At 40.9% G+C, this 23,112-nt stretch overlaps 1 protein-coding gene across 1 annotated transcript in view; it reads right to left on the reverse strand.

Annotated features, from left to right (window-relative positions):
* Nucleotides 1-20,002, reverse strand: part of vstm2a (V-set and transmembrane domain containing 2A) — a 73,758-nt gene extending 53,756 nt beyond the window's left edge. The window contains exons 1-2 of the mRNA XM_035141891.2: nucleotides 19,488-20,002; nucleotides 18,213-18,379 (exon numbers count right to left, since the gene is read on the reverse strand). Of these exons, the coding sequence (XP_034997782.1) occupies nucleotides 18,213-18,379; nucleotides 19,488-19,566 (246 nt within the window). The 5' untranslated portion in view covers nucleotides 19,567-20,002. The remainder of the gene's footprint in view (nucleotides 1-18,212; nucleotides 18,380-19,487) is intronic.
* Nucleotides 20,003-23,112: the final 3,110 nt, after the last annotated feature.

Genomic DNA, 23,112 nt, shown 5'->3' on the forward strand with positions numbered 1-23,112 from the left:
GAAAAGTCTTTTACATATAAATCCAGTTCCATTGTTTTAAAAATGTTTTGCATAGTAGATCTTTGATTGATCAGCTGTCTCCCTCTTCCCTGCCTGTCCCCAGCACGTCGCTTTGTTTCTTGATGTGATAACACCACCAACTGCTGATCAGCGGAGAAGTGTGAGGCTGTCAGAGGGAATGTGTGTGTCGCATGCTCATGAGTACGCATGCACCTCCTCTCCTACGTGCATGAGATACAAACAATTAGGGTGTCCAGTCATTAACACTCTACTCCACAGCACCCATCCTGATGAATGAAATAGGCAGTGTAGTTTCAATGTATTATTCCAACACATGACAGCCACTGATTTCCATTCATTTATATGTTAAATTAAATAATCATTCAACGTGCTTTTGGAACTTATTTGAGCTGTGAAATTTATCACACGAACATCAAGTATGCATATTTTGTTCAGTGTTTCATTTTTATAGTATAAGCACACATTCATTAAAAAAAAGCCTTCATTGCATTACCATAAACTGTTAATAACTGATTTAATGATCACTCTGTTAGATTACATAACTCACATAATGTCAACTAATTGATCTTTACACTGCTGCTTCACACTTACTTCAATAACTATTTTAACCAGAAAGAACCCACTGAGAAACAAAAGCCTCCTTTTTACGAGCTTGCTGAGATCATATCATAAAAATAGGGCCCAATAAAAATAGGAACAGATAGCCGCAGATAATTATCATCGCAAGAATAAATAAATCAACTGAGCATGTATTAAAAACATCAATGTATTAATTAAGATAATCACGGCTAAGATTAATCGTGCTCGTAATGGGTTCTTTGAAATTACTTGGGGACCCCAGCCTATCGAGCTTCGCGATCTATTGGAAGAGATTCCATGAAAGTGCAGCGTGAGCAGACTTTACCGGCTCACTGTGACGGGAATGGAAACTACTGGATCCTCGGGAAGGAAAGACAAAATACCCTCAGGTGTCTCAAGGCCCCTCTGCACTGTGGTGTTCATCCTGAGATGGAGGCTATCACAGGGATATAATTTATCAGCCACAGTCTGCTTCAAAGTTGATATCCTATACATTTAGACCGTATTATATCCATCTCACTATTTGCACATCAAAACACAGCAGCGCAGGCTACGATAATGATATGGCCAGAAGTGCACATTACAGTGCTGCAGTATTTCCCATATTTCACACATAAGTGTATGTGATTCTATTTTTATCCGAGACAAAGGAGAAGAGTCGGTCCTGTGTTTCATCTTTGACACAAGATGAAACCCACAAAAAATGTACTTTCCCTATTTAACCATTTGAATCAGTTTCTGAAGCTGCACCTCTGTCTCTGAATTTTAAAATAATCTAGATAAGAAGCAATCACCAACACATCTAAAGAAGGACTGATCTTATCAGAGCTGTAAATGTTTTCTATTATTCAATCGCTACATTTTACAAACAGTGCTGGTTTGCTATCTTTTAAAAAAATCGGGTGGTTACATCTGTGGCCTGAATGAACCACATGCTATAAATCCGGTGCTACAGTGAATGCAGCTTCCACAGCAGGCTCATCTAGAACTTGTTCTTTGTCGGAGTCTTTCAGCTGAGTCTATACACTGTTTTATTTATTGAGTGCCATATTCCATATAGTATCGTTTTCAAAATTCAGATAAAACCAAAACAATGGAGAAACAATTTCAAGTTGGCAGGATTTCAGTAATTTTAGAAATGTATTCACCTTGGTATCAGAGGAGAAATAGAAATAAAATGAAAACTTATATGGAAAAAATGTCTATATTTTCAAATGAAACTGGCTTTGACTTACAGTGTCATATTGTTAAAGCTCTTTCTCAACTGTTTAACTTTCTTATCGTGGATCATGTATCGCTATGGCTGCTTTCAGACGTGCACTGAACTCTCGGAGATTCATTGCAGGATTCACCGTGAAAGACCGGGGGGGGAGTTGATGTCGTTTCTAACACGTGACACGCAACAATGAAAAAAAAAAGAAAAAGAAAACTAACACTTCCGGATAGCGCCACAAACATAGAAGACACCCACGAAGATGTCAAGAGAGTTTGAGAGACACCGGTGTCGATGTGCTGAAAACAAAAACCTGTGATCTCCCCAGCTGAATTAGTACGTTACTTCCTGCCTCTGCCTGCTGCTCCACCTCTCGCCTGAACCCTGCGGAGGATTTGTTGCTGCTGTGAACGTGTCTGAGCCGAAAACCTCCCGCTGTGTTTTGCATGTGTGATAGGCAAACTGCAGAGAACGTCCAGACCCTGTTCTCCGGATTTCCTCTGCAGATCATGTCTCACAAACAGCTTAAGAGAGAGATACTTACCCCTACATGCTGCCAATCAGACTCTGTTATCCTCCAGACTCTATGGACACTGTGTACGATCAACAAGACTTGAAAGGAAACAAAACTACATCATCAGATAGCACGGCGCAGAGTGACAGAGCAAAAGGAAGGGGGTGACGTTTTCCAACAGTGGAACCATATTCCGACATTGAAAGGCATCATCTGTAGGCATTTGGAGAAGCCTTTGTTCCATTTGAATAGTATTTCTCCGAGTCTGACAGCTGCCGTTGTGACACTGAATGGATTCGGTTTCCTCTTGGTGACAGTGCAACAGAGGGGTCAGGAAGAACAGTGACAGCAAAGGGTTTCGCTGATTGAATTATCTGCAGCTGTTGTTAGGAGAAAAGACTGATGTGAGGTCGACGGCCCGTCGTGTGTCTGGACGCGGAGCGGCTGTGAGGCGAGTCTGTCATCAAAGGCAATGAAGAGACTTTTTTTCTGTTTGTGACTACACTCTAGGCTCTGTACTGGAAGGAATAAATATAATCCCACGCTTCATGTGTCCACGGAAGAAGAAGCAGTCACCGGCACAGTAGTTTGGGGCCGAGCGAAGAAGAAGAAGAAGACGACGCGGGAGATGGCGGTAATGCAGCTTGATGTTGGTTGCCAGGCGCAAAATAAACCACACAAAGAAGAAGATGTGGGCCCAATCAAGTAGACCAGATTGAGGAGGCTGACAAGACCAGTGATAAACCCTCGTAAAAATGACGCATTGATGGTTTGAATAAATACATGCATCACACCAGGCGGGCAGCAGCAGCAGGTCCCCGTTTTTTCCGACGTGATCCTCGCCGCCATATCAGCAATAAAAGATATAACATAAAGCTTGTGCAGACACATCTCCGTGGAGAAAATAGGCGGCGTATGTAAGCTGATTTCCATGGTGTTAAAGCCACAGCAGACCTTAACACCTCCATCATTACGAATGTATTATAATCTGCCTTTACTATCAAACAGCAAAGATAAACCATCTCCCTAATCCATGTTTAATTTCCGGTCCCACCGTGAGGTATATAAGCCCTTTTTCTGCCATCACTGGTCATTATCTGCTGCTGATTAAAGCACCAAAAGGAAAATTGTGGAGTATGAGGAGGCCGCTGGTAAATACGTTTGCTGCAGTGAATAGAGTCGTGTGTGTGATTAATGCACATTCCACCTTTTCTTTTTCCTCTTCCTTTTCCTATTCTGCACCCGTGGCTTCAGAGTGGAGCTGGGAACAGGTTCTCGACATTTCAGGTTCAATAAAGATATTTCTTTTTAAAGTCCACAGTTGGTTGATTTTGGCAGTCATTGATTCATTTCCAGCTGTACTCATGAAAGCATTTAACGTTCTGCACTTATGTGTGGTGGATTACTTCCAGGAGAATAAAAAAAAGTGGGGATGGATTCACACTCAATCAGGGTCTGGTAAGTTACAGTTTATACTTTGTCAGTTTTTCTCTTTCCTTTATTTTTTAGGGGGATTTGTGTTTGTAAAATGTCTGATTAAAGTTAAAAAGTTAAAACTCTGCAGTAAAGGGAGCTCATCGCCTCGCCAGGAGTCCGTGTGACATCAGGATGGCATCGTCCGCATACTGCACCTCTATGGTCGCATAATGCACATCTAGTGTCTAGTCTGGCACAACTCATAACAAAGCATCGAGCAAGATCAGAGGCTGACATATCCCACATGTGCTGCCAGCGTTTGACCAGTTATAACAGTAGAAGAGGGGGCCAGCGGGAGGAGGAGGGTCTTGAAGGGACAGAAGCTGAAACCAAGCATTTCAGACAGAGGCTGAATAGAGGAGCTGCAGCGACAGGCAGCACGAGGGAAAGTGATGTGTTTTCTGAACATTAGAGCATGTAAACCTTTTCAGCAAATGAAACAAATCAGAATAACATAGCTAAATATGAGCATAATATGTCTCTGCAAAACTATTCTTTGCATTTGAACTCTGGATCAAATGACCATGAGTTACAGTAAAGGTGTCTGTCATAGCATCTGACTCTAAAACTGCTCAAAGCTCTCCAGGATATTTAAGCATCTTTGAGCTCATTGTTTTGAGTCACATCTTTACTATTTCAGTTGAAGGCTTTAATAACTTACTGTTCACTACCCTAAAATATAGAGGACTCAAAAGGCAAGTGATGTTTTTTACTTTCGTTGCTTATTATTTTTCAGATTTTTTTACATTTGGTTGTTTGTTACACACATTTTTCAGATGATTTTTAATTCACGTACTCCAAACACCAAGTACATAAAGGCCTATGGTATGTTGGCAAGTTATGTAACATTGCAGTCGTATCTTCTTTTTGCTCGGAAATGCATTTTAATTGCCGAAGGCTTTCTGCCAGGGAGGCTTTAGGGAGCCAGATGAGATGATATGAAGAGCGACCAAGTCTGCATACAAAGCAGTTTGTGGTGGACGAACAGGTCAAGCTCGGGAAAGGACTGGAATTTAAACCCTGTTTTATTCATGGCTTAGTTAACTTACCAGATTCTGACTTCATTTTTATTTAAAATCTTTCAGCCAGAAAGCCTTGAAGACAAACTTCTTTTTGACAGTCCACCATCCTACCAGGATTTGTCAGGGTACGTCTGATGGCCGGTCAACAGGCAATTCGGCTCCTCTGCTCTTTTATAATCACACTTAGAGCTGATCCGCGTAATGACCTCATGAATTTATAACACTGAGCTTTTTATGTGTTCCTGGATAAGCTGGCGTCGCTTCTATGCTACAATGAAGTTAAAAGGACCATCGCCTTGAGTGATGATCTGCAGGGAGGGGCTTATCTCTTGCCTGTGTGTGTGTGTGTGTGTGTGTGTGTGTGTGTGTGTGTGTGTGTGTGTGTGTGTGTGTGTGTGTGTGTGTGTGTGTGTATCCTCCTCTCACTGTTTAGAAAGTCTGATTTATTTACTTATTAATCAAAGCTCCATGATGGTTCCGGCTCAGTTTAACCCTCGGTTGCAATCCACACACAGAAGGGCAACGATGCGATGAAGGGAGAAAGACAGAGAGATAGAGGGAGGGCTACCTGCTTATTTTCATTTAAAAAAAAAGAAGAACTTAAATATAAAAGGTAACTAAGTCAGTAAGTAAAATGGGATTTGAAAACATTTGTGCTTGATCCATTTATCCACCACAGCTTGCTTTGGATATAGACCATGCTACCCAACGTTGCTAGATGGGAAATGTTGAAGCATCGTACCAGAAGCTTAAAATTATAATATTTTCAGGAAAATGATTGTACGTGACCAGAGTAGGGACGGGACACTCAATACCGACGTTTCAAAGCTGTTTTGAGATTCCGAAGTGATGTAGTGTACAGAAACAATCCTTTACAAGGCACAAGGCTCTTATTTTGAAACATGAGGCCGGAATAATAATATTGGATCACCCTTGTTAACTGGAAGAAACCTCTAGCAAACCTCTAACCAGTGTGGGCGGCCATCTGCCTCGACCGGTCGGGGTGAGCAGGGAAAATGGGAAAGAGAGGACAGGTGGGGGGCAAAGAGAGGAGAGAACGTTCATCATCACAAGCACGATAAAAAAGACGTCACGTGAGAAGAGATGCGTGAACACATGCATAATCCTTATTTTACTATCCAGATTACAACTGATAATACTAAGTGTCACAAAATGTTCAAATCATCCAGGATCGTGCATTATTGATTGAACAGAGAGCTAAATTATCGAACAGATAATAATCGTACATTTGGCAACACTGATGCCATCATTTATACTCAATAATCTGACTTTCAATAGCTTATCAGGCAGAAAGCCTTTGCCAATTGAAATACATGTCTGGGCAATAGACAGACATGACAGTGGTGTTCAATAATTTGCAGAAACACAATGTATGTTCCTTGAGTTTAGAGTTCATTGAAAATCAAGAATCCCAGAGAAGAAAACATGAACGCTTTAGTCCCAACTAAACTGGGATGAATTTGTGAATAACACGTAAAAACAAACAGAAATATTAAGATTTATGCAAATCCAAGCCTACATTTGTATATGTACGCAGCTAAATTATATACAGTCGTAACTAGCCACTAATGGGAAAGAAGCACGGACAGCTTGTTTCAGTTAAACCTCAAATCCCTGCTTTGTGACTCGACTGTGTTCAGGTGATACAGTCTGGCCAACATACAGAGCTGCAGATACACAGGGGACAGTAAATGAGGATTTGCTTTGCATTCACGTATGAATCTCTTCTCAGATATTTCCCCCGAGGTGTCCTGTGTCCTTATTGCATCATGCCTCCCATATGTTTTTTCCATCTGCCCATCCCTTCATCCCTGCCTCCATCATCTCATTCTGTCCCGCAGCAGACGAATGGACCCGACACAGTTGAAGCTGCCCTGGATCCAACAATAGAGCGATTTAAAGTTCCACATCATCGTTTTGCTGGCACTTTAGAAATGAGAATGCAGAGGAGGAAAGTGATATGGCATTCAGAAATAGAAAATAATAAAGCAGCATTATCAGCGGCGAGAGCACGGCTGGTATTGTTTTCATTTTGTGTGGCTTGTGTGTGTGTGTGTGTGTGTGTGTGTGTGTGTGCGCAGTTTTTGGCAGGAGTTTATATTTCTGTCTGTCTGTGTAGATTTGGTCAACACATCAGCGTCACAACTACAAGATACACAGAAGTCACACAATGTAGGTGTGTAGTTTAGATTCAAATTAAGTTTTAAAAATGATCGCAATCCCATCCAGGACTACTGAATAGTCATGTGATACTGCAATAATGACAACTGAGTAGTCATGTAATAATGTTGCAATGCAGTAATGTGATATTGACTACCGGGTACTCATGTAATATATAAATGTCTACGTTGTAATAATGTAATAGTAGTAATACAGAATGAGTACTCATGTAATAATGTTGCAGTCTATTGAGTACTCATGTAATAATGCAGTAATAACTACTGAGTACTCGTATAAAAATGCAGTAATAACTACTGCGTACTCATGGGTCACCTGTTGACCAGCATTGCAGCTCATTCCATCACAAGATGGTCTCCTGTTAACCGTACTTCAGATGCAAATGCGTGCACATGCTTTTCTAAATGAATTTTATTCATGTAACCTTTATAAAATACTAAGAGCCACATGTAAACCAAAATGCAGAAATTGCAGGGGAAAACCATAACAGAGGCCAAGCACAGTAAAACTCTTCTTCTTGACCTTCAAATTTCACAACGCATTATTTTTGTATTGCATGACAGCCCACTGAGCCATTTCAGCTCTTTGATTTTTCACAGAAAGAAGAAAAAACAGACACACAATCAGATTTATCAATATAGAGAGACATATAGCTTTTCTCTTGAGGGGGGGGGTTGTCATGTTTTCTGACACCAGCACAGTCGATCACCTTCTGTAACTCTCTGCTGCCATCATGAGCGAATAAATGCCCTCTAACTGCAAAACCCTCAGCATGACACTGTTGGCTTGGCCTAATAGTCACCATTCACCAAAAAAAACCCTGACCCTAGCTGTTTTAGTTATTGCAATTGTACAGCATCAGCACAATAATAGCCTTTTATATACTGTATATTTCCAGCACCAGATTTATCTTACTATCCAGCACTGCATGTATTCAAACCCCCATTTATTCAGTATCGTATTCCCTCCACTAAGGATGTTGTGTTTTTTACCCCTGTCCATTTGTGTGTTGGTTTGTTTGTTTGTAAGCAAGAAACTTGGTGGAAGGATGCAGTACGGGTCAGGAGTTGTTTTTTTTTCTTCAGCACTGTGAGATAGGGCATTTAAAAAAAAAATGTTCATGGGTCCAAACTAAAAAATCCAGATCTAGTGAATATTACTGTGCTTTCATAAGGCGACCGTTGCCATTCAAATCCCTCTGTGCAACAGAGCTCCACTAGTGTCCCCAAACTGCTCAAAACACATCAATGAGCCACAACGTTACTGCGCACATTATTGCACACACACACTGTCATGACTGAATCCCAGATACACTGTCCTGATTCCAGAAATAACTCACCACATCACAAATGTGCATTAACCCACTACTTAAAATAGTAGAAAAACTGTTGTTCCTTCCCATTTGACAAGCACTGACTTAAATCCATAGTGACTAGCTACTTTGAAATGATATATTTATATTTACAGTAGGTTTTAAGGTCCAGTACAATACATTTTTCATGCTTATTTTTCCTTTTTGAAATTTTGATCCACACCCACAAATAGGTAGAACAGTTATTGAGAAAATGACAGGGCCGATGGAAAGACAGATGGACAGAAATTCAATAAAATACAGAAAGACAGACTTTACGAGCACATGAGCTATTGAGATGGAAATCAGCAGCACCCCCACTCACTGGCTGAAGGACAGATATAAGCCATTGGGCTACTGGGCTACTCCATGTTCTTCTTATTTAACGTACAAACATGGAGGAAAGCGTTCAGGAGCACATTCACCAAAGTGTTCACGTCAGTTTACAGACAAGAGAGAGGTGATTAGCCACCTGGTTGTCGACGTTAAACAACTCTTTACCTCCGTCGAATGTCAGTAGCCGTGGGCCAGTTTGATCCAGTTTTTGCCCGAACGTCATCACCCTTTTTCGTTAGTGCCGCTGATAATAGAGAATAATAATAAAAACACTTTGCCCTTGGTTTGTTTACGTTGTGATGGCATGCCCTTGTCAGCTGTCAATCAAGCAGGCACACCGGTGTGCCCACTCAGAGGCTCAGAGGCTACAGGAGCATTTCTGCTTAATCTCCCATCTCAGATCTTTCATTCTTTCCTTTAGACAGACAGATAAAAACATCACAAGGCCAAATAACACTGGAACATTTTGAAAATAAAATTGATATAGAGTGAAAGGGGGATGTGGTTTTCAGTTTGAAACGATGGGCGCTTGACGCTGAAAGACCTAACTTTCTGGTTTTGACCTTTTCATGCAATGCTTGCTATAATTTTACATCATCAAACTGTTTATACATCATAAATTTAGCTTTCTGATGTTGTGCGAGAATTGCTGTAGAATGACTGGCTGGTCTGGAGGTTGAACCTGTATTGGGAGCCATCACAAAGATAAGGCTGGAGGGAACAAAGGCCATTCTATAATGTATTCAATTGCTTTTGCATTTAGGGGTTTTAAAAAAGTGACACTGAGGCAGATAAACAGGAGGCCGGTGCACCAGGAGTACGGCGCGGTAATGCAGCAGCTCTGCGGTTTCAAAGGAAGCCTCCTTTCCATGGCTGATGACTGCAGTGGAGGCTGACTGAGCGGGCCCACAGTCCGCTAGCTGAAAATAAAAGCAGCGCGCCCTCACCAACTCACACGCGCGCACAACAAACAGCAGCTTCCTGCGGAGAATGCGTGTTTGGCGCCGAACCATTTGGAGGCCATTACAATCATCGCGGACGTGTGTGTGCATAGCAGGGAGCGACGGAGCTGATGAGAGCAGTTCCCGGTAGCGCGCCCGGTGCATCATATCAACTCCCGGTGCATTTATGAGAGTGAGAGTGTTGGCGGAGGCTGCCCAAGCTGCAGTCAGGCAATGATGGAAGGGCGGGGAGGCAGACAGTAAGGTCAGTCGGGGAGCACGGCAGCCAATGGATTTTATGCTTCCATGCTGTTACACGCACTGGATTTATAAACTCACTTGTTAAGAGAGGTAAAGCTTCGCTGTGGCTTGAGTACATTTTGGTCAAAGTGCAGTGGTGGATGTTTTATGTAATGGTCGTTTGTATTCTGACCACCGGCCGCAGATGATCTCTGTTTTTCGCTCGCGGGCTCGGCCGAGGGGAAACTTGCATCATGTCTGCTTAGCTTTTCTTTTTTTTTTTTTTTATAGAAAAAACATGTCTGACTTCTACTGACACATCCCACTAGCTTTTAACATATCCCGGGTCAGGTAAGTCCACGTTTGAAACCAGCAGCAAGCCTCGCCACTCACACACTCCAGGCGGTGTTTGAGGAATGAAATGCAGTATGAATTTTTAAACAGCACACATCTGCTTCGAGTCTACAGCTTCCTCTCCTGATTTTTGTGTGCCTTTGCTTGATACAGCTTTTCGAAATTCACACTGTCAAGGTGTAGCCCTCTCTAATATTCCACATATGCAAAGATTGTATTTTCTGCTCTTACATCAGGCATTAAATTGATCATAAACAGTTTTTTGTGTGTATTTGTTTTGTTCTTAAGCAGGAATATAGAGACAATATATACAACTGATCAAAACTGTTTCCCTGACACACACAACTCAGCTTTTCTTCACCCCCTTTATATCCAGACATAATCCCACACCCAATATAATTACCACCGGACAGGGATGTAAAGATTTGCTCAATAAATTGATCTTATGGCAAACCACGGTGGCAGGATTAGCCGGATGGGAAACAGAGATCCATCCCAGGGAAATATTGAATCCACCTCTTCAGAATAAGAGGGATTTAGTGTGTTAAACCAAAAGGGGAATTCTCTAATGTGTTTTTAAATTGAAATTCATGGGAATGAGGCTCGTTGTCCACCAAGTGTGACATGCCTCTCGGTTATCGCCATTACCCAGGAGGCTGCTGGGTAATTCCGTCTTGGCTTTCTGGATCTATGATGGGAGGTCACAGCAGAAATTCACAGCCTCAGGATATATACTTATGTACTGTTGGTGTATGTATTACCTGCACTAGAGAAATAGCACGTTATGCTTTCACCCCTGACTTGTACGTGTGAGGTTACAATAGAAACTACACATGGGATGGATATGTGATGTTAGATCAGACAGATGCTGTTGATGTGGATCTATAGTGCCATGTCCAGTATTAGGTGATTTAAGGTTTTTGGTCATAAATACCAGAGCATTACCATTGGAATGTCATTTAATAGATAATGATGGTAAAGGGATACATGAGAAACAATAAGATGGATAGATCTGTGCATTCTAGCCAGTTATAGATTCAAACTGATATTGATTTTGCATCTCAGAAAGAACCTTTTCTTATTGCAATAAATAAAATATATATATGGAACTAAGCACTTAATCTACTTAAGACTTCAGTGTGCTGCTACGCTCACCGTCGTTATTGAAGTGGTGCATTTAACTGTTATTGCAGACTTTGAATTACTTGTTATTTTGGATCCTGCATTTTGGTTTTCTTCCAATGTTATTATAGAAAACTAATGATGCACGATTGGTAACAATATCTAGAATTTACCATAAAGCATTAGTACATCAACCAAGGTGATTTCTGATGTTTTACATGAACACATTTCTGAACTCTGTGTTTTGGGCTCGTATGGACTGAAGAGATCAGAGCCTGGAGACGGACATTGGTTACAGTTGGGGCTATCAATAAGTAGTGTTAGGATTCATTGGAAATGAGGTTGCAAAAATGCATAATTTACTGCTGTGAGATTCAACCTTTTCATCCCTTGATGAGAGTATTGAATATTAAAAGGTTGGTTTTTTTCAGTTTTTACAGCCATTTATATTCCTTTTTTGTGTACTCACTTAATTTTGTTTTAGGCTCTGTATCTTATACGTAGGTGAGAACAAATATATATTATTTTGCAAAGATGATGTCATGTTGCCTTGCATAGTTAGTTTCTATGATGAGCCCCTTCAATTGGTCCAAATATCTGCATTTTAATAATGATAAAGGATAAAGGAAATATAAACACACATCTTCACTGACACTATTCTCTGACATTCCACAGACATTCTGTCTGCTCTTTATTTTCTCACTCATACTAGATGTTTGCCTTTTGAGTTTACTGAAATAATTAAATTAAAACAATTTGAGCTGTTTTGAAGAGGGGAGAAATCAATCCTATTTGATTCACTTCACCTGATGCTGGGCCTGGAGAGAAACCATTAAATAGAGTGTGGGTGAAAACACAAAACATATAAAAGTCGAATTAAAATTGCAACACAGGACATATTTATTCAATGTTTGTTGAACTTTCAGGGAATATTACACAGGCCTTGATTTAAAAAATCATATTCAGTCAGCTCATATTCACAATGTGTTCAATTTGGTGTGAATTAAGCACTAAATAGTATTGTATTAATGTTCACTGTTAAGGACTATTTTAATGACAAATACATGATTCAAGTTTCAAAAAAGGGAAGAAAATAGTCTACCCCACTTAAATACACATACTGTATTGTACCTGCAATGTGGGGTCACCAGTACTGTCTCATATAAACTATGTCTATATATGTCTAACTATAAATTAAACTGCAGTAATTTGCAACAGTAAATATGTTATTTTTATCCAAATAATGATGTTGAAATATTTAGAAAATCCGCCAAACATTCCCTGGCAGTATTTAATTAGCTTTTTTCAACAATATCCGGTCATAATTCATGTTTTTATTGTTATGTATAGGCACTCAGAGCACTCGGTCAATGACAGAGACAGATTGTGCTCTTGTTTAAACATTGGAAAGTCAAGCAAGCTTTGGGGCAGCAGACAGGATGTGTTTACTTTGTCAATATTCAGCCAAAATCATGATCTCGGACCAAAGTCGGCCTGAGCGTAAGCACACACACACACACACACACACACACACACACACACACAGCTCCGGACACGTTTCTCCACCTCCAAACCCAACCTCCTCCCTACACACAGTTTAACCCTGCAGCACATGTCAAGCAGCAATTTACATTCCCTTCAAGTCATATCTGACTAAACAAATTAGCAGTATACCGATGTACAATGTCAACAAGATTGTCAAAACCGGTTTGTGACGCAGGAAGTGGAGAAGCGCTGTCCACTATTGTGCTGATAACTGAACTCGAAATCCCCGTCTTCCAGGGAGATACCAGAAACAGATCGAAGAGATTTAAGACAAGTGGACTGTGTCGTAGTTCTGCAGAGACGTGGGCTCTGCCGGATCAGCGTGACACACTACACCTCTCACTCTAGTCCTCATGCAGCTCATTACTGTCGTCTCGGACAGTTGATTTCAAAAAATGGACCCTGCTGTTAAAAATGGTATATAATGGCTTTACTGTGACACGTCAGCCTTTTTAAAATGACAGAAGTGCTACGAGCCTTCCAACCAAGTGCTTCCCCTGCTCATAACTTTAAAAATTCTCCCTTAAATCCATGAAATAATGATGCACAAGATAATACTGCTTCAGAACTATTCATCCAGTTTGTATTAGAATGAAGAAGAATCCAAAACCGGGCCAGGACATGCAAGCAAAATCAGACAACGGCACGAAATCATTTGCAATCATGGCCCAACGCTGGCTCAGTTTGCATCCAGAATGCCATTCAGACTGATGAGCCAGCAGCGGCGCGGCAATCTGCTCAAGTTCTGAAACGGCAAATGTTTAGCTCACACTCCTCCGCGCTGCGCATCTTTACTCTCCGACTTGAATCAACAACATCACAAGTGTAGCAAATCCCGTCAGCGACACGACACCTCTTTGTCATGCAGGTGTTCGTGTTTTTTTTTTTTTTTTGCCGTCTGTCAGTGTTTGTGCATATTTATGAACTGGCAGCGTCTCATTCCACAATCTGAGAGGACAAATCGTTCAGCGCTTGTTGTGAAAGCCGAAGCCAAACAGCGGCTTTCTCTGGTGACACGTTCGGTTACTTTGCTTCTGCGTTTCATGAAACAGGCGCAAGCGTTCTTGCTTGAACAGTGTGGACACTATTTTCCCACAATAAAAAAAAAAAACATTTTGTGGACACAGCACAAATTGGACAAACTATTTTCCTACAAGAACAAACAATTAGGGACAGTCAGGACCATAATTGTGATTTTGCACGTTTTATCCCCAAATCACATTAACTGCAGATTAAAGGACCGATACTGATATTTGTGATATTGCAAACCAATCCCATGTGTACGTATCAAGTATTATTAGAGCTTCATTGTCAAACACATCAGTGAGACACACTGTTGCACTGGCTGGTGTGTTCCTTCATCTCACACACACACACACACACACACACACGCACTCGATTCCCATCTTCATTTGAAACCGATGGGCTGAGAGCCGCAGGTGGGGGAGGAAATCAGAACGTATTGAGAGACAGGATGTGTTGGCTTTGGTCTTTTCGTGGGATTTGTCAAGAAATATGTACAAAAGACCACCCTTATCCTTTAAAATGAAGCAATGTCTGGTTCATATGTCTAGGGGTTAAGATCTCGTTCCTGTTTTATTAGAATTATTTCAGTAACTCACCGGGGGGAAGCGGAGATTAGAAGGCTGTCTGCAAAGTATTTATTTTTAATTTTGCTGTCTTACTCTGGCAGTACGTCTCATCCGGCTGTCGTCTTTCTATTTATCTTGATTCCCTGAGCATCTTTTCAAACGACTGCTGTCGGAAATCTGCTGGCTGACACTTGGACATTTTTTTTTTAAAGATCCAACATCATTCTTGTTCATGTAGGAAATAAGTAATTATATATAGGGTGCTATGTACATTCAAGAATGGTTATGTGAACACGTGTATGGCCACATGTTGATTGTATGTATTGTATGTATGTTTGCTTTTCATGTGATGCTGTAACAACTAAAATCCCTCTTGGTACAATAAACAGAAAGACTATAAGACTATAAGATCTCTATTAAAGTGGGGGATGTTACATTATTATGCAAGAGATGAGGTTTCTTTAACGATCACTGATATCTGTATTAATAAATGTCTTCATTTATTGAAGTCAGACTAAATCTTTTATTAAAATAACCCCTCTACAAGAAACTAAAATCTCAGGCTGGTCACGAAATATAGCAGATAGTTATTTAAAGATCTCAGCAGTTCAGTGTGGAATGGTCAGAGCTAATTCACAAATTCAAATTTTTTTGGAATAAAGACGTAAAAGACTGTTTAAACTCTGGTTGAGTGAATTAATCAGTCTGCTGCTGCACTTGACTGGTTGCACTGTACTCTTTTATTGAGATGATAGTTGTGAAGACTTTAAAGTAGTGAAGATGTCAAAGGAATTAAATAATGTGTGAATTGTCTAATTGCTTATACAAAGACATTTTAGTACATTTGAATTGACTGTATTCATGAGAAAGATCATTGAAAGACAGAGTTGTTTGTAGGTTCTCACATGCTTTGCCAATGAGGCTGATTCTGATAGAGACCAAGGCTGTAGCCCCGACAGGAGACAATGCTTCAAATACGGAGGCTCCTGCGAAGAAGCTGCAGATTCTTACACATGGATACTTCACATACATCTTCAACCTGAAGGCAAAGAGGCTCTTATACATATAAACTCACTTTCAAGGTGGGAACCCAAGATTATTGCCAGCAGCTCAGTATCAGTGAAATATGGTCACACTCTCTCCTTCTGTTCCTAAGTTGCAGGTGGATAATAAATATCGATTTAATTATTGAATAAAAGACCAGAAAGGTTTTTATTTGCAAAACAATGTAATGTCACAGCGAAGATGACCTTTGACCTGTTGGATATAAGATTTAGATATACTTCAATCCCATTAGACAATTGTGTCAAATATTTACTAATTCATTGTGACCTTGTCCTGTGACCACAACCCTCAGTTCATAACTGAGTTTAAAATGAAACCTGTTCCTGACATATCACGGGCAAAAGAATGGAATGATTATTCAAACATATGAACAACCCAGGAACATAAACCTCTGGCCAAATATATCATAAAGTCATAAAAACTGATTTTAAGGAGCTGGGAAATGTTGTTTTTACAGATGCATGGAATCCATATTGTTCCAACTTAGCTAGAACTGGTACCAGTGTTTCTTGATGTTTATTAATTTGTATTGCTTTATTACAACAAAATTTACTTTATTTCAACTCTTGTGCAGGTTAATATTATATTTTTATGTAATTTTCGTAATGCTGTCAAATCAGATTGTATGTATGTCAGATTTAACCACAGGGATACTGGTGAGTTGTGAACTGTGTTTATACAGCAAGCGCTCAGAGACATGTCCCAGACATAATGGATGTGTGCAATGATATATAGGATAAAGTCAGACTTTCAATCCAATATTTATTTCTTTATCTGTTTGATATATATTGCTATATTTCCACTTCTCTGTGTGTGTTTAACATCAGTATTAATCTTGTCTATGTGGCAATATGGATGGGAATAGATGTCACAAGTGAAGGTTTTGTTATGTTTTGACATCTACTTTAAAAACTATTCAAAAAATGTGTTTGAATAAGATGGATTCGGGCTAAAAATATTTTACAGACTCACAGTAGAATGCTTGTAAAGTTGAGAACTGATCCCGGGTCGTTGAGAGTTTAAGATGAACTAACCGCCCACCCATCTACCCCGAGTCTCACCCTCCTTCCTCGGCACTATGTCAATGTGAAACTGCAGTCTGTTTCCTCGACATTCCCCTTTTCATGTCTTCCTTTCAAGGACCCCCACAACTCTCACTTCTCACACATGCAAGCTCATATTTGCATACACGTTTGCTTTCTAAGACATCATCATCATTTCCTCTGAATTTTCAGGAGACCAGCTGGTTCCCAAGCAGCATCTCTCACACAGTCTTTACTCTGTTCCCATTCAAACTGCAGCACTGCAGGACACACACACACACACACACACACACACACACACACACACCAGAGAGACACACAAACACACACACACACAGACACACAAACACACAAACACACACACACACACACACACACACACTCACACACAGAGAGCAGCTTTCATTTCAAAGAGCCTTGCATGATAAGAAATGCGGGCAACAATGTGATGTCTGCATCAATAGGCCACTTCAGCCCAACATCCAAAAGTCACGTGGGATCAAACCCACATCAAAGCCTGTCCGATGCCACAGTGAGAGCTGAGCAACAATGGAACAATAATTAAAGCCACATGGATATCCAGCCACCCCTCCATCTCTCACACACACCCACACACCCACACACACACACACACACACACATCTCTTTGTCGCAGGAGCACCATTTGATGCCTGTCACGACAACACACCAACCCTTTCAAATCTTGAAATGCAGCTACCTGCCACACAATATGTAAGCTAGTCATTTCCATTCATTTGAATGCAGTAAACACTTTCATCCACTAAGCAGCCGATCATTTGGGGGCGAGTGCTGTCATAACCAGCACTAATGCAACAGAAAAATAACAAAATACCAAAGTACTTCCAGTGCACGGTTTAATGAGGCAATGTACAAGAATATGCTTTGGCTGTATTGATTCAGCCATGTTTTATCCATTCATGAATAATCAGGCTCATTTACCTCATTTATCGTGTAATTAATATCCAGAACGAGCTAATCTTTTCTTTTTCTTTTTTCCACAGTAGTCTTTGATTAATGTACTTAGTCTTTTTTTCCCCTTCACTGCTCCTTGTTCAGTGTGTGGGGGAATTATTTTAACTGTTTGAGGGAACGAAGGGACATCCAATGTAAAAACATCAAATCTGGTATTTAGAAAGTGAGGTTGCACAAATTAAATTTGATGTTTGATAAAAAAATGTCATTCTCAACAGTAATTTCGAATTAGAAAATAAAATGTGTCCGTGGAGATTAACATGTATCTGCTTTACAATTGTTTCGAGGATGGAAAAGAAGTTTAAACTGCGCATGAAGTTTCGGATCTCCTCAATGCAGCAGCTGTAGATATTTGAAGGTTACCACATGTTTGGGGTTTTTTTTCTCTGCTAGAAAGTGGGTAAGCAAAAAGTTCTAGCCCGATTTCTTGACATTTTCTTCAGGGCTCCTACACGAGCAAGACGCTGGTGACATAAGGTGCTTGTGCGTAATAGCGCGGACATATGTTGGAAGCCCTTTTTTCCCTTCATGAGTGGGTGTGCTTTAAAACATGACTGGCACAGCTCTCGGTGGAGGAAGGAAAATAAGGAAAAAGGTCCCCTGTACCTCTTCAGCATCGATGACCTCCTCGCTGTCAATGGGCTCCGGCGTTTTCACGAACCACCACTGGATCTCCAAATACACGGACGCGGTTCCGCTCTGGAACGCGCACGCCATTTCTATGTTTTGTCCCTCTTTAACCGTCATGTTGGAGGGCAGATCCGTGAAGCGACCTGCAGATGAGAGAGGGGACAGAGGTGGGAGGGGGTGCATTGGGGGTTGGGGGATTATCGCTTTAATGATCGGCTTGTGGCTGCAGTCAGTCATGGCCGTAGCGGGCAACGCCGTCACAGCAGCCGTGTTATTTGAACCAAGCGCTTTGATTGAGGTGCATTCTTCTTTTAATTGAAGGAGATGACGGGGTCTCCCGGCTAGATGCCACAGATACTGACTGACGCGTCTTTATCTGGAATTTACATAACGCCGAGTCGCACCACATTTCCCTTTTCGTTTTGCATCATTCCGTGGCTGAAATCCAGCTTCATCCAAAAAGCTATACAAACTTCACTGTATGCCAGACCTGATACATTAAAGCCCCAACGTGAAAAACGCAAGAAATACCAATGGAGTTTGGTTTGAGAGAGGCTGACGGGGGAATACAGCCTAAAGGAGAGTGGAGGCGACGGTGGTACAGGGGAAGAAGAAGCGTGAGGACGTCCATGCATGCAAACTTTCACACCAACCACCGTTTACATGTTATATAGAGGATAATAAACTATAGCTGGTTTTATTTGTGATTTATAAGGGCAGCTTGAAGGAGGAAGAAGAGGAGCACACACGCAGTTTGAAAGTAACCTGCGATGAAGCACTGGCTCTGGACTGTCGCTTTCAGGACCATGGACAGCCGCAGTCAGCAGCAGCAGCAGCTGTCCGTGGTGCTGAAACCACCGCTTTCCTACAAACTCGCTGTTCTAATAAACTTCTTCCTTTTAATGGCCGCAACCTGTTTCCCAGCAATGGAACCAACAGCTGCCGGTTCTCATGCACACGAAGCCAAACCACTTGATTTCAAAGAATCACCAGTTGCATTTTCTCGTCGTCACCGTCCTCGCTTTTCATCGTGAGCTCGCTTTTCCCTCACCGCGCTTATAACAATCCATCTTACTTAAAACATTTCCCCCTCCTAGCGTTCCGCTCCTGTGCTTTTCCACAAAGGCTGCGCACTTTTAACACTTTCTCCGACCGAGCAGCTTCCGCCGTGCAGGGGCATCAACACGAACACACTGGTGTAGACTGAAGAGAAATACAATATATCTATAAACGTGTATATGCGATTCTTACCTTCGAAGGAGAATCCGAATTGCACACAAAAACCGGCCAGGAAAACAAATCCAACGGTATCATGAGAGGTCCACATCATTCCAATTTAGAGGGCAGGATTTTTTTACATCCGCCGAAGGAAGAAAAAATACGAATCTTTCCCCTGCAAAATCGGAAAATAAGCCAACACACCAGCAAAAGTCAAACAGTCGCTGAGCGGATTTGTTTAAACGGAGATTGCCGAAGGTGGAACATGCTGCAAAAGCACAGCTCGCCGTTGCTGAAGTTGTTTCTTTTTTTCTTTTATTCCCCCCTCTGCTCCTCTGTGTCTCTCTGCAGGAGAGGATGTCGACTGCTCGGCTGCACTGAGGTCTGTGGAATAGCCGGGCTGCGGTGTAGACACGTCAGTCTAGTGGATCACTGTGGAATCCGCACGCTCCGCACACCTCTGCAAATCCAGTCCTCCGCCGGCCCACCGCTGTCACCTTGACCGCTTGATTCAAAAATGCGCCGCGCGTTTCTGCGACACAGAGAGAAGAAGAAGAAGAAGAAGAAAAAATCACAGCATCTTAATGAGGGGGTTTGGTTTGAGGTGGAGTTTGCTCTTTGTGTTTTTTATAGTTATTGCTAATTTTTTTTTGTGCGGGTCTTTTGGTTTTTAAAAGATAAGATGCTTATGAATGGTCACTTAACAGCAGATAAACAGGCAGAATAGACCGCACCCCATAAAAGCCATAAAAGTCTATCACATAAAGAAGTGTGGCGTATTCGGAGTGTTATGCAGTCAGTCCCACAGCCAGAGGCTATAAAACAATACTTTGGCATTAGGGGGGGGGAGGAGGAGAGGGTAGGGGTGGACCAGCGACTCAGCAAGTGCAGGGCGAGCACCACACGTCCAGAGTCATTAAGATAGAAGAGACCCTGCTGGACTATTATTGGTCTCCTGGGCAGACTGGGAACACTCTGCCCTTTGTTACAATGGGCACAAATCGTGCCACTCCTAATATTTGCTCTTAATTGATTCAGAGACCAATCAGGGATCATCCTTCTGGGACTGAGCACTTTTCTCCTCCATCAACACAAGTGTGTGTGGGCAGAGGTGTTAAAGAGACTGGTCTAAAGTCAGCTGGATAATCACTGGTCCCAGCTGTCATCTGGTTCACAGCACATCCACGTCTGCTCTAGCGTGGGTTTGATGGATAAATACAATGATTTCATTGGTCTTTTGTTTAACACAGGCAGATAACTTCCCCCCCCCCAACAAATTATGTTCAAGGTAATTGTAGGTGGTACGAGTACACACATTGTTTACTCAAGTAGATGTGTCATATCCAGCCCTGGTGTTCAGGTTATGCTTTTATTATTTATATTATATAGTATTTGCCTTCCTGTTTTATTTTGTATAATTGTCTCATTTCAGATCTTCACTTCCTGCCACCGCAGTGTTTGATAACCTGCTTTGCTCTCTTGTGTTTCAGCTGTGTCTCATTATCTGCTCAGAGTATTTAGTCTCAGTGTTTCTTCTGTCTGTTGCCCTCCCTCCTGAGAGTTGGTGTACGACCTGCGTCTCCTTGGTGTTTTGATCTGTTTTTTGCCTAATGTCTTGGATACCTCTGCTTGTGTGATTGACCTACCGTGTACTGAACCTTGGACTGATTAGAACTCAGGTATTTGACCTAATTTCTGCGTCACGAGTTGTGCATTTCAGTCATTTGTTTCTTGTAGGTAGATATGAAGTACACAAACTTGTTGTGTTCAAAACGACTCAAGTAAAGGTATAAGTACTCAGTCAACGTCTTTACTTTAGTCAAAGTGTAAAGGTACAGGTTCTGAAATGTACACCAAGTATAAAAGTTAAAATATTTCTTCTGGCTGTGTCTGTGAAAAGCAAACTGAGACTCATGTCACGTTAATATAATTCGATGATGATTTAACTCGAACCAATCTCACTTCAAATAAAACTAAAAACAGGAGTTAAAGCAAGAAAGGATTTGTGAGCCTGAAAAACTGTCCAGGAGCAAATATGTAAGTATTCTTGATTTAAATGAGGCCAGGAATGGAGAATGTGTTGCTTACCTTTGCCGTATAGGTTATGAACTTTATCAGTAATGTTGGCCAATTCTTTTCCTTCCATGTTGTTACTCCTTGTCACAGAGATATGCGCCTCTTCTCTGCACTTGAGATGCCCTCTTGTCGGTTTTGTCTTGATACGTCCTTTACACTGTGTCACGTATGCACTGATAGATACAGAACAAGGAATAGTCTTTTCTCTGTAATTGTCCATTTAGGTTGAAAGCTCTTTATTTTGAAAAGGCAGCGCTCGATCATGCAAAATCAAAAAAGACAATTTCCCTCAAAAGCACAGAAGAAAAATAGTAAGGAGCCTGTTTTGAAAATGCAAGGAGTAGAAAGTTCAGATATTTGTGTGGTAAAATGTAAGTAAAATCCCAAAAGTTGTCATCTAAACAAATACTCAAGTAAAGTACAGATACCTGAAAAATCTACTTACGTACTGTAACAAAGTATTTGTACTTCAACACAACAAATGTCCTTTGTCTTGGATTATATTTGATAATTCTTTAATTAAAATCTACAAGTAATTTCAAGCTAAAAATCTTTGACTTCGTTGTTTATCAGTAATCTTTCTTGAGTATTTCGGGGAAATTTCCTGCTTTTATTTTGACAGTATAGATCTAAGAGTGGTGACAGGAAATGAGCGCTGAATGATGAGGGAGGACATGGAAAAAAAAGTTTTCCAGCTGGACTCGAACGATTTAGGACTCTTTAGTCACTGGACTCACTGAATCATTACAGCAGCCAGTAACCCAGTTAATGTATTACAAATGAGCATGTCACTATTATTTAAATATATACTTGAATAATGTGAGCCTATCCTTTAATTCCTAAATGAGGAGGGAGAACAAAATGACAGTTTTTAAAATGTTATCTCAGTCAGATGAAGAGAGAGAGAGATGAAGAAGTTTTCTGTAATTCCAAAACTCGTATCAATCAACGGTTGATTAGTGCAACTTGATCATATTGCACTGTGACCTCTCAGAATCTGTGAAAAGGCAAAAGCGAAAAAATAAAGAAATAGTTCATGTGAAACGAAACAGTTCTAACAGTAAGAAATTTAAGTTTGGATGTTGGACCACATTACTATCACTACAGCCTATTAACAAACAAGCATTCAGAGCAGAATCACAGTAGCTCTCGTATGAGGACACTGAACAGCTGTTAATAGTTGACCTATAATGTCTATTTGTATTTTAAATGACTGTAATTGTTTTAATTAGACACATATAATCAGCCTGATGTTGACGTGCTCTGTTTTTCAGAGTAGACGCAGCGAGAGGAGAAATGTACAAAACCGCTGTCATCAAGGTCACCTTGAAAGAACACACATGTGTCTGAGAGACACTGCACTGCATGTCTCTGGATGTACTTTGTACTTTGTACTTGTCACATGATGATATTACTTTGCGTCCCTGCACTGATTTATTTGTCCATTCTTGTTCGATTAAAGAGATGAACTCAGTGTTGGGTGATGAGCAAAAGAAGAAAGAATTACACCAGACTAAGCACATGATGTGGTTTGTGTTCCTGTGTCTTTTCACTGCTTCAATCCTTGTGCTCCTCCTTTTCA

Source organism: Hippoglossus stenolepis, chromosome 19 (genome assembly GCF_022539355.2).
Source record: "Hippoglossus stenolepis isolate QCI-W04-F060 chromosome 19, HSTE1.2, whole genome shotgun sequence".
Lineage (NCBI taxonomy): Eukaryota > Metazoa > Chordata > Actinopteri > Pleuronectiformes > Pleuronectidae > Hippoglossus > Hippoglossus stenolepis.